The following is an 18,861-nucleotide window of genomic DNA, read 5'->3' as shown; positions in this document are numbered from 1 at the left end:
TTTTCGCTAACACTTGTTATCTTTTGTCTCTTTTGTAATAGCCATCCTAATAGGTGATAACTCATTGTGGTTCTAACTTGCATTTCACTCATGATTCGTGATGCTGAGCAGCATTTCATGTAGGTGTTAGGTATTTGTATGTCTTCTTTGGGGAAAATATCTGTTTGGGTCTTTTCACAATTTTTAAATTGATTATTTGTTTTTTGCTATTGAACTGTATAAGTTCTTTATATATTTTAGATATTAACCCCTGTCAGACATATGGTTTGCAAATATTTTTTCCTGTTCAGCAGGATGCCTTTTTATTTGTTGATTGTTTCTTTTGCTGATGAAGCTTTTAGCTTGATGTTTTCCCAACTTCATTTTTGCCTTTGTTGCCATTGATTTTGGTTTCACATCTAAAAAATCATTGCCAAGACCAATGTCAAGAAGCATTCTCCCTATGTTTTCTTCTAGTAGTGTAAGGCAGGTCCAGTTTCATTCTTTTGTATATAGACATCCAGGTTTCCCAATAGTGTTTATTGAAGGGACTATCTTTTCCCCACTGGATGTAATTGGCGCCCTTGTCAAAGCTTAGTTGATCATATACTCTGGGCTCTCTATTCTGTCCCCTTGGTCTCTTCATATTCTTTGAAGTTTTTCTCTTGCATTATAGATCTTTTTTCCTTATTGATTTGTAGGAGTTATTTGCATATTAAGGAAAGTACACCTCCATCTGTGATAAGTTATATAATTGTTTCCAGTTTATTTTTTTCGGTATGTATGCTTTGCTGTGCAGATTTTCAAAAAAATTATGTATTAAATAGTTGAATTTATCAATTCTTTCTCTGTTATAGTTTCTGAGTATTGTGTTACACTTAGAAAAACCTTTCCTTCTTTAAGATATCCCTTGATATCTTCTAACACTTTTATCCTTTCATCTTTTGTGTTAAATCTTTTATCCATTTGTAACTTATTTTGATGTTAGATGTGAGGAGTGAGTAGAGATTCAACTTTTTTTTCCTCCTAGAGGGTTTGCCACTTATCCCAATACCACTCTTGAATTATTGAGTCTTAAAATCTAGAGTGAACATTGCATTTTATCAAAGACCTATTAAGCAACTATGAACATGATATGATTGTTTCTCTTTTAAGCTATTAAGATTAATTACTTATATTAATACTGAATCTTTCTACATTTCTGAAATAAACCTTACTAATCATGGCATATTACTCTTTCCATATGCTACCAGATACTTTTTTGGCGCTGTTCAGTTGCTCAGTCATGTCCGACTCTTTGCAACCCCATGGACTGTGGCAGGTCAGGCTTCCCTGTCCTTCACTATTTGCTCAAACTCATGTCCATTGAGTTGATGGTGCCATCCAACCATCTCATCCTCTGTCTCCCCCTTCTTCTCCTGCCCTCAATATTTCTCAGTATCAAGATCTTTTCCAATGAGTTGGCTCTTTGTATCAGGTGGTCAAAGTATTTGAACTTCAGCTTTAGCATTAGTCCTTCCAATGAATATTCAGGGTTGATTTCTTTTAGGATTGACTTGTTTGATCTCCCTGCTGTCCAGGGGACTCTCAGGAGTCTTCTCCAGCACCACAGCTCAAAAACATCAATTCTTTCATGCTTAGCCTTCTTTATGGTCCAACTTTCACATCCATACATGACTACTAGAAAAACCATAGCTTTGACTATATGGATCTTTGTTGGCAAAGTAATGTCTCTGCTTTTTAATATGCTGTCTAGGTTTGTCATAGCTTTTCTTCCAAGGAGCAAGTGTCTTTCAATTTTATGGCTGCAGTCACCATCCACAGTAATTTTGGAGTCCAAGAAAATAAAGTCTGTCACCATTTCCACTGTTTCCCCATCTATTTGCCATGAAATGGTGGGACCAGATGCCATGATCTTAGTTTTCGGAATGTTGAGTTTTAACTCAGCTTTTTCACTATCCTCTTTCACTTTCATCAAGACGTTCTTTATTTCCTCTTCGCTTTCTGCCATTAGGGTGGTGTCATCTGCTTATCTGAGGTTATTGAAATTTCTCACATTAATCTTGATTCCAGCTTGAGCTTCATCCAGCCCAGCGTTTCTCATGATGTACTCTGCATAGAAGTTAAATAAGTAGGGTGACAATATGCAGCCTTGTCTCATTTCTTTTCCAATTTTGAGTCAGTCCGTTGGTCCATGTCCGGTTCTAACTGTTGCTTCTTCACCTGCATACAGACTTCTCAGGAGGCAGGTAAAGTGGTCTGGTGTTTCCATCTCTTTAAGAATTTCCACAGTTTGTTGTGAGTGGTAAAGAATCTGCCTGCCAATGCAGGAGACATAAGAGATGTGGGTTTGATCCCTGGGTTGGGAAGATCCCCTTGAGGAGGGCTTGACAACCCACTCCAATATTCTTGCCTGGAGAATCCCATGGACAGAGGAGTGTGGTAAGCTACAGTCCATAGGGACTCAAAAAGTCGGACATGACTGAAGCGATTTAGCACGCACATAGGCACAAAGGCTTTAGCGTAGTCAATGAAGCAGAAGTAGATATTTTTCTGGAATTCCCTTGCTTTTTCTATGATCCAGTGGATGTTGGCAATTTGATCTCTGTTTTTTTTGCCTTTTCTAAATTCAGCTTGTACATCTGGAAGTTCTCATATACTCTTGAAGCTTAGCTTGAAGGATTGTGAGCATTACCTTGCTAGATACTTACCAGATACTTCAGTTGGTAATATACTTTGGATTTTTCTATTAATATTCATAAGTGAGGAAATTGAACTATAGTTGTATGTGCTATCTTTGTTAGTTTTTGGTAACAATGTTATGCTCACTTCATAAAAACATCAGGTTGATTTATTCCTCTCCCTTGGTTCTTGTCTTATCACAACAAATATTTACAGTGATGGACTAAACAGTTTAACACAACAGACAAGCTACAATTCAGTTCAGTTCAACCAAACAGATATTATACTAGATGGACACTCCCAACGGGGCACTCCTTGTCCTTCTTGATGATCAAGCTGCTTGGTGTCCACCTTTAATACTTTCAGTCTTCTCCTTTTGATTACGCCACTGCAAAGTAGGGCTTATATCCACCACCAATCAAAGAAAGGGATTGCAAAGAGCACGTGCTCAGGGCCGATTGACAATTACAAGTTATATAAGAGCATGCTGTGCTGTTTATGCCTTCCTATGTGTCTTCACTTAATTCAGTCTGTTATAATTAGATGTGCAATATTCATGAGCCCTTAATAGACTCCTAACTGTCTAACTGCCTAAGGTTACTTGGTAAAGCCCCTGTGGTTATTTTGTATCCATTGTGTGCCCAGGGTGCTTGTGTGGATTTGAGAAGTCTCTGCTCTCTGGTATTTTGTAGGGTATCTATGAGCTCTCCTGAGTGTGTCTGGAATAGAGTTTAGAGATCAGCTTAAATCGTTTTCATCCAGGCCTCCCCTCAGTTGCTCATGTCTAAGCTTCCTACGTAACAACTAGAGTTTGGAAGACTTCCAATTTTTTCTTTGTTATGGGTAAGTACTTGGATGCAATCTCAAAAACGACAGAATGATCTCTGTTCATTTCCAAGGCAAACCATTCAATATAATGGTAATCCAAGTGTATGTCCCGACCAGTAATGCTGAAGAAGCTGAAGTTGAACGGTCCTATGAAGACCGACAAGACCTTCTAGAACTAACACCCCAAAAAGAAGTCCTTTTCATTATAGGCAACTGGAATGCAAAAGTAGGAGGTCAAGAAATACCTGTAGTAACAGGCAAATTTGGCCTTGGAGTACAGAATGAGGCAGGGCAAAGGCTAATAGAGTTTTGCCAAGAGAATGCACTGGTCACAGCAAACACCCTTTTCCAATAACACAACAGAAGACTCTACATGTGAACATCACTAGATGGTCAATATTGAAATCTGACTGATTATATTCTTTGCATCCAAAGATGGAGAAGCCCTATACACTCAGCAAAAACAAGACCAGGAGCTGACTGTGGCTCAGATCATGAACTCCTTATTGCCAAATTCAGACTTAAATTGAAGAAAATAAGGAAAACCACTAGATCATTCAGATATGACCTAAATCAAACCCCTTACGATTATACAGTGGAAGTGACAAGTAGAGTCAAGGGATAAGATATGATAGACAGAGTGCCTGAAGAACTATGGACAGAGGTTCATGACATTATACAGGAGACAGAGATCAAGACCATCCCCATGAAAAAGAAATGCAAAAAGCAAAATGGCTGTTTGAGGAGGCCTTACAAATAGCTGTGAAAAGAAGAGAGGTGAAAAGAAAAGGAGAAAGGAAAGATTTACCCATCTGAAAGGAGAGTTCCAAAGAATAGCAAGGACAGATAAGAGAGCCTTGCTCAGTGATCAGTGCAAAGAAATAGAGGGAAAAAATAGAAAGGGAAACACAAGATCTCGTCAAAAAATTAGAGATACCAAGGGAATATTTCATGCAAAGATGGGCTCAATAAAGGACAGAAATTGTATGGACCTCACAGAAGCAGCAGATATTAAGAAGAGGTGGCAAGAATACATAGAAGACCTATCCAAAAAAATCCTCATGATTCAGATAATCACGGTGGTGTGATCACTCACCTAGAGCCAGACATCCTGGAATGCGAAGTCAGGTGCGCCTTAGGAAGCATCACTACAAACAGAGCTAGCGGAGGTGATGGAATTCCAGCTGAACTATTTCAAATCCTAAAAGATGATGCCGCCAAAGGGCTGCCCTCAAAATGCCAGCAAATTTGGAAAACTCAGCAGTGGCCACAGGACTGGAAAAGGTAAGTTTTCATTCCAATCCCAAAGAAAGGCAATGCCAAAGAATGCTCAAACTACTGCTCAATTGCATTCATCTCACATACTAATAAAGCAATGCTCAAAATTCTCCAAGCCAGGCTTCAACAGTATGTGAACCATGAACTTCCAGATGTTCAAGCTGGTTTTAGAAAAGGCAGAGGAACCAGAGATCAAATTGCCAACAGCCGCTGGATCATCAAAAAAGCAAGAGAGTTCCAGAAACACATCTACTTCTGCTTTACTGACTATGCCAAAGCCTTTGTGTGGATCACAATGAACTGTAGAAAATTCTTCAAGAGATGGGAATACCAGACCACCTGACCTGCCTCCTGAGAAACCTGTATGCAGGTCAGGAAGCAACAGTTAGAACTAGACATGGAACAACAGACTGGTTCCAAATAGGAAAAGGAGTACATCAAGGCTGTATATTGTCACCCTGCTTATTTAACTTATATGCAGAGTACATGGTGAGAAACACTGGCTGGAGGGGGCAGAAGCTGGAATCAAGACTGCCAGGAGAAATATCAATAACCTAGATATGCAGGTGACACCACCCTTATGGTAGAAAGCGAAGAAAAACTAAAGAGCCTCTTGATGAAAGTGAAAGAGGAGAGTGAAAAGGCTGGCTTATGCTCAACATTCCGAAAACTAAGATCATGGCATCTGGTACCATCACTTCATGGCAAATAGAAGGGGAAACAGTGGAAACAATGGCTGACTTTATTTTTTGGGCTCCAAAATCACTGCAGATGGTGATTGCAGCCATGAAATTAAAAGACACTTACTCCTTGGAAGGAAAGTTATGACCAAACTAGACAGCATATTAAAAAGCAGAGATGTTACTTTGCCAACAAAGGTCTGTCTAGTCAAGGCTATGGTTTTTCCAGTAGTCATGTATGGATGTGAGAGTTGGACTGTGAGGAAAGCTGAGCACTGAAAAATTGATTCTTTTGAACTGTGGTGATGGAGAAGACTCTTGAGAGTCCCTTGGACTGCAAGGAGATCCAACCAGTCCATCCTAAAGGAGATGAGTCCTGGGTGTTCATTGGAAGGACTGATGCTGAAGCTGAAACTCCAATACTTTGGCCACCTGATGTGAAAACTGACTCATTTGAAAAAACCCTGATGCTGGGAAAGATTGAGGGCAGTGGGGGGGGGGGGGCGGGATGAGAAGAAGACAACAAAGGATGAGATGGTTGGATGGCATCACCGACTGAATGGACATGAGCTTGAGCTAACTCTGGGAGTTGGTGATGGATACGGAGGCCTGCCGTGCTTCAGGCCATGGGGTCGCAAAGAGTCAGACACAATTGAGCAAGTGAACTGAATTGAACTGATGAGTCAGACTCAATAGCATTGAGGTCAACTAATATTCGCCATTTTGGTGGCCTTTCCTTGTAAGATAAGGTGAGTCTCATGCTTTGGAGGTGGAAATGAAGGTAGTAGGAACACTAAGCCTTTGATAATATTCTCTTGTTCTTCTCTGGTATTGCTTTTACATAGATTTTTGATCTCTGAACCTGTTTGGGTACATTTTATTTTCTTGTCTTAAATATCATCCAGTTCATCCAGGTTTTCAAACTTTGATAAAAATTGAGCAAAATAGTCTCTTACAATTTTTTTTCTATACATGCACCTTTCCCTCACTTAAAAAAAAATCATAGCACATGTGCAGTTTCCCCCTTTACTTCTAACTGGTTAACAATTTTTATTGATTTATTTGAACTTCTGGACTTCATACCTCGATAGTTCAGTTCAGTTCAGTTGCTCAGTCGTGTCCGACTCTTTGTGACCCCATGAACCACAGCACGCCAGGCCCCCCTGCCATCCCGAACTCCCGGAGTCTACCCAAACCCATGTCCACTGAGTTGGTGATGCCATACAACCATCTCATCCTCTGTCATCCCCTTCTCCCCCTGTCCTCAATGTTTCTCAGCATCAGGGTCTTTTCAAGTGAGTCAGCTCTTCACATCAGGTGGCCAATCAGCTTCAATATCTGTCCTTCCAATGAACACCCAGGACTTATCTCCTTCAGGATGGACTGGTTGGATCTCCTTGCAGTCCAAGGGACTCTCAACAGTCTTCTCCAACACCACAGTTCAAAAGCATCAATTCTTCAGTGCTCAGCTTTCTTTATAGTCCAACTCTCACATCCATACATGACTACTGGAAAAACCATAGCCTTGACTAGATGGACCTTTGTTGACAAAGTAACATCTCTGCTTTTCAATACACTGTCTAGGTTGGCCATAACTTTTCTTCCAAGGAGTAAGCGTCTTTTAATTTCATGGCTGCAAACACCATCTGCAGTGATTTTGGAGCCCAAAAAATAAAGTCAGCCATTGTTTCCACTGTTTCCCCTTCTATTTGCCATGAAGTGATGGTACCAGATGCCATGATCTTAGTTTTCAGAATGTTGAGCATAAGCCAACCTTTTCACTCTCCTCTTTCACTTTCATCAAGAGGCTCTTTGGTTTTTCTTCACTTTCTGTCATAAGGGTGGCGTCATCTGCATATCTGAGGTGATTGCTATTTCTCATGGCAGTCTTGATTCCAGCTTGTGCCTCCTCCCGCCCAGCGTTTCTCACGATGTGCTCTGCATATAAGTTAAATAAGCAGGGTGACAATATACAGCCTTGATATACTCCTTTTCCTATTTGGAACCAGTCTGTTGTTCCATGTCCATTTCTAATTGTTACTTCCTGACCTGCATAGAGGCCTGGTAGTAGTTTCTAAATTCATTTATTTCTCTTTTAATCTTTACTAATGACTTTATTCTGCCCTGCTTATGTATTTTTTTCCTAACCCTTGAATAGGATGGCTTACTTTCACTATAATCTTCCTGTAATCGGGGATTTTAGCTATCTCAAATAAGCTTCTATATGTAGTCTTTTCAGTACTTTTATTTTCTAGATATTCTTTATTTCTGTTCTGACTTCCTCTTTTCAACAATTAAAACACTTTTTTAAAAGCTCGGGTTGTTTTAAATTTTAGCTAATTTATTTAATTTTAATTTAATTTAAATTTTATCTAATTTATTTTATTTTAACCGTTCTCGAGACCACTAGAGAATTTTATCTTGCTCTCCACTCCATTTTATATTTTTCTCATGACTCTGCCTCGCCAGCTTCCTCGCGGTTTTAATAACAAAAGTCAGGAGGAGCCTTCCAGAACCAAGGAACGCCGAGGGCCAAGAGAAGGGACAGCAACCTTGATTCCAGAGAAACTGAGGACGCAGTGATAGTTCCACGAACTGGTGCAAAGCGCAGAGAACCCTCCCACACCCCTACTGCAGCAGGCCGGACCGGCCAATCACCGCCCCCAAGCCCTGCTCTGTTGTTTGATTGGTTTTGGTGGAGACGCCCCCACCACACTTCGGTCGGCCTATTGCTTGGCTTTGACTTGTACGGTGGCCGGCGGAGGACAACAGAGCTGCGCAGCCGAGACAAGTTTTTGTAGTGAAGGGGCCGCAGCTCGTAGCTTAAGGCGTCAGAGAGCGACGCCGCTGCCCGGACATGGCGGCGGCCTCTGCGGTGTCGGTGCTGCTCGTGGCGGCGGAAAGGCACCGGTGGCAGCGAGTCCCGCGCTTGCTGCTGCCGCCGAGGTAACGGCGGCTGGAGGGGCGGAGGGGCGGTGGATCATTGTCGCGGCCGGAAGTGAATGGACTCGTGCGTGCTGTGAGAGGCGCAGAGGAACCAAGGGTCGAGGGGGAGGAAGGAAGGAAGAAAACTTCTAGCCCGTCCCGGGGGGATTCCCTTCTGTGTCCCTTCCACACATCCACCCTTCAGCCTTCTGCCCATTTTGTAGGGGGCGGAGCTGGGCTTGCCATCTCCATGCTCCCCTCTCCACAGGGGCGAGAAGAACGCTTGTACGGCGGCTAACCATTCACACTGTGCTTTCACTGCTTTCAGTCTGCGGCGAGCTTTGTTATAATCCCGCTTCTGGTGAAGACCGAAGGAGCCAGCGACTTGCCCTAGATTGCACTGCAGCTGTGTGTGTTAGTTGGTCAGTCGTGTCCGACTCTTAATAAGAAATGGCGCCAAGATGCTAAGGGCTCTTGGAGTTCTTGCCCTTCGCTGAGATAAATCAAGTTAAAAATAGCAAATTTATCGTCCGGGGGCTGAGAGGTTTTGTCAACAGCTTTGTACATATCAGATACGACTCAGTCTAGCAAACCAGACTGCTGATGAGTTTCAAAGTTTAAGCTTTGGCGCTTATGGTAAAGAACCAGCCTGCCAATGCGTGATCCTTGTGGGGCGTGGAGGGTGGGGGGGCGGAATCCCCTGGAGGAGGGCACTGGAAACCCACTCCAGTGTTCCTGCCTGGAGCATCCCATGGACAGAGGAGCCTGGCAGGCTACAGGCCATAGGGTCTCACAGAGTCGGATGCGACTGAAGCGACTTAGCACGCACCCACGACAGTAACTTTGGCAGTGAAGATGCCCCCAGGTTTCCAGGTAGCAGACTTTAACTTCCTTTGCCTTCTCTTCCCACCTCCTCCGCTTTCTCCTCGTTTATCATTCTGGAAAGATAGTATTGCTTAAGGGGACAGACTCTATGCAGTCAGAGTGCAGAGGACTGAGCTTTGCTCTTCACTGGGTGTGTGTAATCTTGGGCAAGTTACCTACTTCAGTGCATCAATTTCTTTATCTAGGAGGAGCTGATGATACTATCCCTAGAAGAAACAATACTAGTATCTTGGACTATGCTTATTAAATGAATTAACATTAATGTAAAGAGGCTTAAATAGAATAAATACAATTAGAACTGTTTATTCTTAAATAGAATCTGATGCATATAAATCCATCCATAGATGTAGCCTTTGCAGACTCAATGATTTAAGTCCCAAGTTTTTTGTTTTCTCTTATTGTCCCAGAGTTATTGTATATATGTAGATTTTCAGTTATTTGTGTAGGACTAGCCCCAAAGTAAAATATGATGGTGAAAGCAGTGTTAGTGCTCTTCTCTTTCTCCTGATTTTTTCTTAAGTTTCCGGGACTCTTCAGGATATTACACAGACTCATTTTCTCTCACTTCCCTCTCCCTCTCAAATTTAGCAAACAGAATTCCTTACCTATTAGGTATAGAACTATTCTCAAATAGTTGTCACCCTGGAAAATGTTAGAGTTGTTAATGGCATGCAGAACTAAAATCTTATCAGTATATAGGGTGTTTACATGTCTTTTCTTTCTTTCTTTCTTTTTTAAGAATTGGAATTTCCTTCTAAGTGACACTGGGAAACAATTGGAGGAGGAGTTGAGCAGGGAGTGCCATGATCTGATTTATTTATTTGTTATTTTTTAAAGATTTTATTTCCGTTTTTAAAAAATATTTACTTGGCTGTGCCAGGTCTTAGTTGCAACATGCAGAATCTTTTAGTTGGAGCATGCAGAATCTAGTTCCCTGACCAGGGATCGAACCCAGGCCTGTATTGAGAGCACCAAGTCTTAGCCACTGGACCACCAAGGAAGTCCTTCTTTACATATCTTTTTTTTTTAAACTGGAGGCTAATTACTTTACAATATTGTGGTGGTTTTTGCCATACATTCACATGAATCAGCCATGAGTTTGCATTTACATATCTTTTTATGTCATGATTTTGTAGTAACTCAGAAAAGAAATCTAGTCTAGTGGTAATATTTTTTAAATGAGGATGAACTAGTGTAGAAATTCTTGAATCAGGGTACAATAATCACATGAAAGCAACTTCTTAACTTTTTTAAGCCATTTTAAATTGTAAATGGTGAAAAATGGTGGAGTAGACCAGTCAGAATGTTGTTGGGATAGAAGATTATAGTTAAGTGATGTGTGTGGGGTCTATACTGGAAAATGTCTACCCTGGAAAATGGCAGAAGAAAACTTTAGTTCAGCAATGTCCTTAAAACAGATTCAGAGTTTTAGCTGGATTTACTAAAAAATTGCAATTTTATAGACACTTGTTCAGAACAGGCCTTGAATCTTATCAGTAAACCTATCTGAAGACTGTGATAGGAAGAGGCTTTGATCCTGGCCTCACCACTGAGGCTGAAGAAAGCTGTCAGGTGATTGGGAAGATGTGGGAAAGCAGTAACATCCTGAGAAAACCGTCTTGTGGAACTCAAGTGCCAAAGCTATGGGTCTTCCCAGGAACCCTTCCCTTCGTGGATGTCAGCTTCTGACCGAGTGTGCATCAGAGGGCAATGAATTCTGGTTGTCCACTCTAACAATCTAGCCTCCTGCATCTCTGCCCCAGTGAAAGGCTAGTCCTATTCAATTACATTTCTATACATACTATTGATATATGTATATGCTGCACATATGAGTTACACAGTATCTAATATCAGTTCAGTTCAGTCACTCAGTCCTGTCTGACTCTGTGACCCCATGGACTGTATAGCACGCCAGGCTTCGTTGTCCATCACCAACTTCTAGAACCTACTCAAACTCATGTCCATTGAGTTGGTGATGTCATCCAACCATCTCATCCTCTGTCATCCCCTTCTCCTGCCTTCAATCTTTCCCAGCATCAGGATCTTTCCAACGAGTCGGTGCTTTGCATCAGGTGGCCTAAGTATTGGAGTTTCATCGTCAGCATCAGTCCTTCTAATGAATATTCAGGACTGATTTCCTTTAGGATTGACTAGTTTGATCTCCTTACAGTCCAAGGGACTCTCAAGAGTCTTCTCCAACACCACAGTTCAAAAGCATCAATTCTTCAATGCTCAGCCTTCTTTATAGTCCAACTCTCTAGATTTAAGGACTAGATCTGATAGACAGAGTGCCTGATGAACTATGGACGGAGGTTTGTGACATTGTATAGGAGACAGGAAGCAAGACCATGCCCAAGAAAAAGAAACGCAAAAAGGCCAAATGGCTGTCTGAGGAGGCCTAACAAACATATGTGAAAAGAAGAGAAGCGAAAAGCAAAGGAGAAAAGGAAAGATATACCCCTTTGAATTCAAAGTTCCAAAGAATAACAAGGAGAGATAAGAAAGCCTTGCTCAGTGATCAGTGCAAAGAAATAGAGGAAAAAAATAGAATGGGAAAGACTAGAGATCTCTTCAAGAAAATTAGAGATACCAAGAAAACATTTCATGCAAAGATGGGCTCAATAAAGGACAGAAGTGGTATGGACCTAACAGAAGCAGAAAATATTAAGAAGAGGTGGCAAGAATACACAGAAGAACCGTACGAAAAAGATCTTCACGACCCAGATAATCATGATGGTGTGATCACTCACCTAGAGCCAGACATCCTGGAATGCGAAGTCAGGTGGGCCTTAGGAAGGGTCACTACGAACAAAGCTAGTGGAGGTGATGGAATTCCAGTTGAGCTGTTTGAAATCCTGAAAGATGATGCTGTGAAAGGGCTGCAGTCAATATGCCAACAAATTTGGAAAACTCAGCAGTGGCCACAGGACTGGAAAAGGTAAGTTTTCATTCCAATCCCAAAGAAAGGCAATGCCAAAGAATGCTCAAACTACTGCACAATTGGCACTCATCTCACAGGCTAGCAAAGTAATGCTCGAAATTCTCCAAGTCAGGCTTCAACAGTACGTGAACTGTGAACTTCCACATGTTCAAGCTGGTTTTAGAAAAGGCAGAGGAACCAGAGATCAAATTGCCAATATTCACTGGATCATCAAAAAAGCAAGAGAGTTCCAGAAAAACATCTGCTTTATTGACTACATCAAAGCCTTTGACTGTGTGGATCACAACAAACTGTGGAAAATTCTGAAAGAGATGGGAATACCAGACTGCCTGACCTGCCTCCTGAGAAATCTGTATGCAGGTCAGGAAGCAACAGTTAGAACTGGACATGGAACAACAGACTGGTTCCAAATAGGAAAAGGAGTACGTCAAGGCTGTATATTGTCACCCTACTTATTTAACTTATATGCAGAGTACATCATGAGAAACCCTGGGCTGAAGGAAGCACAAGCTGGAATCAAGATTGCTGGGAGAAATATCAGTAATCTCAGATATGCAGATGACACTACCCTTATGGCAGAAAGCGAAGAAAAACTAAAGAGCCTCTTGATGAAAGTGAAAGAGGAGAGTGAAAAAGTTGGCTTAAAGCTCAACATTCAGAAAATTAAGATCATGGCATCCAGTCCTATCACTTCATGGCAAATAGATGGAGAAACAGTGGAAACAGTGGCAGACTTTATTTTGGGGGGCTCCAAAATCACTGCAGATGGTGATTGCAGCCATGAAATTAAAAGACACTTACTCCTTGGAAGGAAAGTTATGACCAACCTAGACAGCATATTAAAAAGCAAAGACATTACTCTACCAACAAAAGTCCTTCTAGTCAAGGCTATGGTTTTTCCAATAGTCATGTATGGATGTGAGAGTTGGACTATAAAGAAAGCTGAGCACCGAAGAATTGATTCTTTTGAACTGTGGTGTTGGAGAAGACTCTCGAGAGTCCCTTGGACTGCAAGGAGATCCAACCAGTCCATCCTAAAGAAATCAGTCCTGTATGTTCATTGGAAGGACTGATGTTGAAGCTGAAACTCCAATACCTGATGCAAAGAGCTGACTCATTTGAAAAGACCCTGATGCTAGGAAAGATTAAAGGCAGGAGGATCAGGGGACGACAGAGGATGAGATGTTTCGATGGCATCACCAACTCACTGGACATGAGTCTGAGTAAACTCCAGGAGTTGGTGATGGACAGGGAGGCCTGGCGTGCTTCAGTCCGTGGGGTCGCAAAGAGTCGGACACGACTGAGTGACTGAACTGAACACGTTCAAAGGCGTTGGCAATGTCAGTAAAGCAAAAGTAGATGTTTTTCTGGAACTCTCTTGCTTTTTCAGTGATCCAGCAGAGTTGGCAATTTGATCTCTGGTTTCCCTGCCTTTTCTAAATCCAGCTTGAACATTTGGAAGTTCTCAGTTCACATACTGTTGAAGCCTGGCTTGGTGAATTTTGAGCATTACCTTGGTATCGTGTGAGATGAGTGCAATTGTGCAGTAGTTTGAACATTCTTTGGTATCTAATATATGTTGTGCTTTTTTATGGCCTGCTTTGTAAAGGATCTAAAATGTTTAGTTCTTGGGACTTCCTTGGTGGCCCAGTGGTTAAGAATCTGTACTCCCAATGCAGGGGTCCTAGTTTGGATCCCTGGTTGGGAAACTAGATCCTTCATGCTGCAAAAAGGACCCAGCACAGCCAAATACATAAATAAATATTTCCTTGTGGTCCAGTGGTCACAAGACTGCTTCCGCTTCAGGGAGCATGAGCTCTGTTCCTGATTGGGGAAGATCCCCTGTGCTTTGTGGTGTGGCCAAAAGAGTAAATAAATAAAATGGGTAGTTCTTTATAACCATAGTTTTGCCAGATCTTCCAGATATGGACAGAAAGGACAAAAGTAGAATTACTTCTGCGGTTTGTTGGTTTCTCAGTGTATTCTTTTTAACTGACACCTAATAGGCATTGTATGAATCTGGCCTGCTTTCTATAAGTTCTTGGTTAGTTTCAATGTTAAGTTACTGTATCAATAGGTATCGTAGAACTTAAAGTTGTTTTAGACATTAATGAACTTCTCCCTGGTTAACACAAATCATTAGGCTCCCTGCTTTTCCATTTCTTATTTATATAAAAATTGTTTCTTGAGAGAGTGAAAAAATCTTCAATGTTAATTAATATTGTTGGTGGCTCTGCAAAGCTCAACCCCTCCTACAAAATCTTTTTCCTTAGTATTTATATTTTTTTTTAGGGGGGAGTAATGAAAAAAAGATTGAGAAACGCTGATGTAAGTGACTTGCTTGGCGTCACCAGCACTCTTTCTACTGCCTTTGCTCAGCTCGTTCCCTTTATTTCTCTGGGCTTAGTTGTGCAAACCTGTCTTACCAGAGGAGTGAATTAGATCAGTATTTTTTCAACTGTAGTTTGATCAATGTTTTATTTAATAAAATGGAATAGAACAGGAACTACTGAAACATAGGGAAATTTTTCTTGAAACTTCTTTGTGTGTATTAGATTGTAAAGTTGAACATAGTTTTTACTTTGGGTTCTAGTGAAAAGAGTTTGGAAAAAAAGCTCAACTGGATGATCTTGAAGTACCTTAGCTTTCTAATTGTCTCTGACTCCAGGTTCTTTTGCAGACTCAGGAGTGAGCAGAGCAGGTTAGGTGGTCTGCTCAAGGACATGGAGTGTCAGGGGAATCAGTCAGAACTGTAATTTTTGATTTCTAGATTTGTTTTCTTCCTACAAAGAATATCTTATTAAATCATGTTGTAGGCTTTAGATTTAACTAAGGTCTTATCTGGACTTGATTTCAGGTTTTTAAAAATTGAGATTCTTCTGGAAAAGCAATGACAGATCTTTTATATCCTGTTTAATTATAATTCCATTTGGATTCATTTTATAGGGGATGGGCTTGGAAGCAAAGAACAAGGAAGTATGCAACAACCACAGGTACTGACAGTGTCTTCTGTTTGACTTTGTTTCAGATTGTGAAGTAAGAAAGGGAAAGGTTTAATTATTTAATGTGTGCATAATAGAATATTTTTATATACTTAACCCACACCCCTGTGTACAGACGGATAGAAGCAATGGAGCAGAGTGATGAAGTGCTTCTCTCATTGTGGAGTGAAGCTAATCTGGATCAAATCCTGGCGCTAGCATTTCTTTTAGCTGAATCGTTAGCCCAAGTTTGTGTACCCCACAGTGAGGCCAAATAAACCAAAACATTGAAGTTTGGAGCAGAGAAAGGTTTATTGCAGGGCTTATGCCTCAAAAAGCCCCCAGCTCCCCTGAAGAGTTTCAGCACAGCATCTTTAGAAGTCAGATGAGGGAGATGGGTCTTAGGATATGTGATGAGCTTGTGCTCAAGTCTCTGGCTGATGGTGAGGAAACAGGGTGATGCCACAGGGTGATGTCACATTGTCAGCCCTGAGGCTCTAGGAGGCCTGGGGTTATGTACTCATGGTCACCAAGAAATTAACCAGTCCCGCACAGATACTGAGGGACAACTATACTTTGCATTCTCATTCCTTAATTCCCTAGTAATATTTGTATATGGTTTTCATGGTATTTTAAACAGGACAAAACATTTCCAAGGTCCTCATTGCAAACAGAGGAGAAATTGCCTGCAGGGTGATACGGACAGCCAAAAAAATGGGTGTACAGTCTGTGGCTGTTTATAGTGAGGCCGACAGGAATTCCATGCATGTTGACATGGTACGTTTTTAAAAACCAGAAGTCAAATTTTGTAAGTGACTTATTTGTTTATTGTGTCAGTATTTTACTTCTTGGTTGACAGTTTATATTTGCTAGTGTTAACAGTGTCTAAGTAGGTAAGTTCAACCTGCTCAGTAATAATTTATCTTGGGAACCAAACATGCACCAGTGGAACTAAACTGTGTGCTCAGCGGTGCCGGTGACTTATAGGCAAGGTCCTGTTTCATCAAGGGTTGATTCAGAGAATGCGGCTGACCCACAGATCCCACTGTCAGTGGCGCACATCCAGATCCTTGATTTACCAGGGGAAGGACTGAGGTCAGACTCCACAACTGCCACTTACTGGCCAAGGGATATTGGACAATTCACTTAATGTTTCTGAGCCTTGACTTAACTATAAATTAAAGGACCTTACTCCCCTGAGGTTTGTGATTGTTATTGATTGTTATTAGCTATTAACACCAGACAGAACCCAACCATGGATGAATTTAGCTACTGGCCTTCCTTTTGGCTGCAGCAAGACTCCAAAGACTGACAGAAATTCCTGGTGACCAGCTTCACCTGGGCTTTCCACACTGCGCAGCCGGCCCATGCAGCTCTCTGGCTACTTTCCCCTCAGATTCTATCTGGAACCCATTTTGCTCCATTCTGGCCTCAGAGTCTCCCTCTACCACCTGTTATCACCTGATCCCCATTCACAGAGAATGCAGGACTGAGCTTCCTGCCACAGAACCCACTCACTGCATCTGCATCTGTCCTCTCCTCATTCCATGGCCAGTTGTCTTCTTGTGCTATGGAATCCTTCTGTCTCCTACCAGGAATCTTCCACTTTCTCCTTTTCTCACTGCACTCTCACTCTAGATCATATCATCAGCTCTGTTGGTAAAAACTTCCAAAAGTGAGTTTCTAGCCCAGCCTTCCTTTTGAATGTGATACGTGTCTGTCCAGCTCCCCCTGGATGGGCACCAAATCAGTATGTCCGAAATTGAACTCATCACCTTTCATCTCTACTGAAGCTGCTTTTCTTAGACTTCTTTAACCCAGTAGATTGCAATACTATTGCTTATAAAAATAATAATGCCGGAGATTCGGGGGTTGTTTGAATACCTCCCATCCTCACCCCCAGTCTACATCATTCCCCCTGCCCCATCCAGACAATCCCCAGTTGGTGTTAATTCTGCTTCTCAAACATTTCTTTCCACTCCTCTCGCCCTCTACCACCTGCACCTTAAGTCAGAACCACTGTCGTCTTCACCTGGTCAGATGCTGTAGCCTTGTACGTGGTTTGCCTACTTCTATTCTTGACCCCCTCCCACAATATTTTCTACACTTCAGCCAGATTGATAGCTTGAAAAGCAGATTTTCATGTTACTCCTATGCAAGATGGATACTATTCAGCGTTGGTTAATGTGCTTAGAAATTAATTTGCTGATAGAAATGTATATTAATGACACCATTTCAAAGGGTGATTAACCAGGAGTGATTAAAATGTCAAGTCTTTCACCCAACCCTGCAAACACTCCTCTAGATCTCCATCCAGAGATACACCCATACATGTGCCCCCAGAGTACAAGATGTTGCTGGCATCCATTTGCCATTATGGCTTAAATGTCTGTTAAGAGGTACCTGATTAAATGAACTAAGGTACCTCCCTACTGTGGAACTTTATGCAATTGTTTCAGAAAATGAGGTAGACATGTGTACTAGCAAGGAAAGATGTTCTGTTAATGAAAAAAGGAATTGCAGACAATGACTCTATAGTTTAACTCTGTTTGTGTAAAAACAAAAACTAAAACTGTTGTATGGTTATATAAATATGTTCAAATAAATAGGAATGTGGAAATGGAAAGTTATGTCCACAGGGGTTACTTCTGGTCTGCTTCAAGAGATGCTATGATTATGTGACAGTTTTAAGGGACAGTATAAAATAGTTCACAAATGTATAGAAGGAGTATTATCATACTGTAATAATTATATAAACTTCAGAAAACTTTGTCATTTTATTTCTTGCTGTATACATGTGTTGTATATTTTGTCTGTTTTCAAACTGCATTTTTGGCATTAACTACATTTAAGGTTACTGTTGTTGCTAATAATAATGCCGTGACTATTGCCTCTTGTTTCCTAATCCAGGGCACTTTTAATTTCACTCTGTGTGTTTTATTCATAAAAAGCCAAGTTTTGGTATCTCGTGGAAAAGAATCCAAACTGGCTAATTTTTGTAACATAGACATGAGCTGCTGCTGCTTTCTCAGTTCTTGCGTTGTTCTTAGGCAGCCGGCAGTTCCGTGCAGTGTGCTCGTGTTCCCTAGCTGTGTGGTCTGTTAAGCCTGTAATATTCCTTCCACAGGCAGATGAAGCCTATCTCATCGGCCCCGCTCCCTCTCAGCAGAGCTACCTTTCTATGGAAAAAATCATTCAAGTGGCCAAGATCTCTGCCGCACAGGTAATAGAGTCATGAAGAAATCTGCATTGCAAGAGGAATAAGTTTTGTACAGTTTACACAAAGTTACTTATTATTTATAGAACTCATTCTCTCTTCTTAACTATTCCTAATGTTTTTACATTTGATTATGGGGTTGTTATTGTAAACAAGACGTGTCCCTTCTCACTCATCAGCCACTCTACCTTCTTACTGAATCCTGTGCACTCTAGATCTTTGGGGAAACAGGTAGAGGAAGGTTTTAATTACATATGTAAGAGGGAGATCCTCTGTCTTCCAAGAAATCCTCTGTCTTCTAAGACAGGTCTTAGGAACATCAGATTCTTTGGGAGAAATAGATGGTGCTTTAAATTATAAGGAAAAGTAGAATCAAAAAAGGATTCTTTTTCCCTCTTGACTTCCCAGTCTCATTCCAGGGCCCTGCTCCCTGGTTTTTCAATATCTCAGGCTCAAAACTTCACT

General features: G+C 41.3%; 1 protein-coding gene across 4 annotated transcripts in view; it reads left to right on the top strand.

Moving 5' to 3' along the window:
- Positions 1 to 8,182: 8,182 nt before the first annotated feature.
- MCCC1 (methylcrotonyl-CoA carboxylase subunit 1) overlaps positions 8,183 to 18,861 on the top strand; it is a 58,709-nt gene continuing 48,030 nt past the window's right edge. Inside the window, exons 1-4 of one of the 4 annotated variants that reach the window (XM_061166660.1) lie at positions 8,183 to 8,393; positions 15,145 to 15,191; positions 15,820 to 15,956; positions 18,307 to 18,402. In XM_061166660.1, coding sequence (XP_061022643.1) covers positions 8,305 to 8,393; positions 15,145 to 15,191; positions 15,820 to 15,956; positions 18,307 to 18,402 — 369 coding nt within the window. In that variant the 5' untranslated portion in view covers positions 8,183 to 8,304. Of the gene's footprint in view, positions 8,394 to 15,144; positions 15,192 to 15,819; positions 15,957 to 18,306; positions 18,403 to 18,861 lie in introns of those variants that run through there. The other 3 variants (XM_061166661.1, XM_061166662.1, XM_061166663.1) reach the window with 3 other exon arrangements.

The sequence above is a fragment of the Dama dama genome, chromosome 19 (assembly GCF_033118175.1).
Source record: "Dama dama isolate Ldn47 chromosome 19, ASM3311817v1, whole genome shotgun sequence".
Lineage (NCBI taxonomy): Eukaryota > Metazoa > Chordata > Mammalia > Artiodactyla > Cervidae > Dama > Dama dama.
This window is presented reverse-complemented; position numbering and strand designations above follow the sequence as displayed.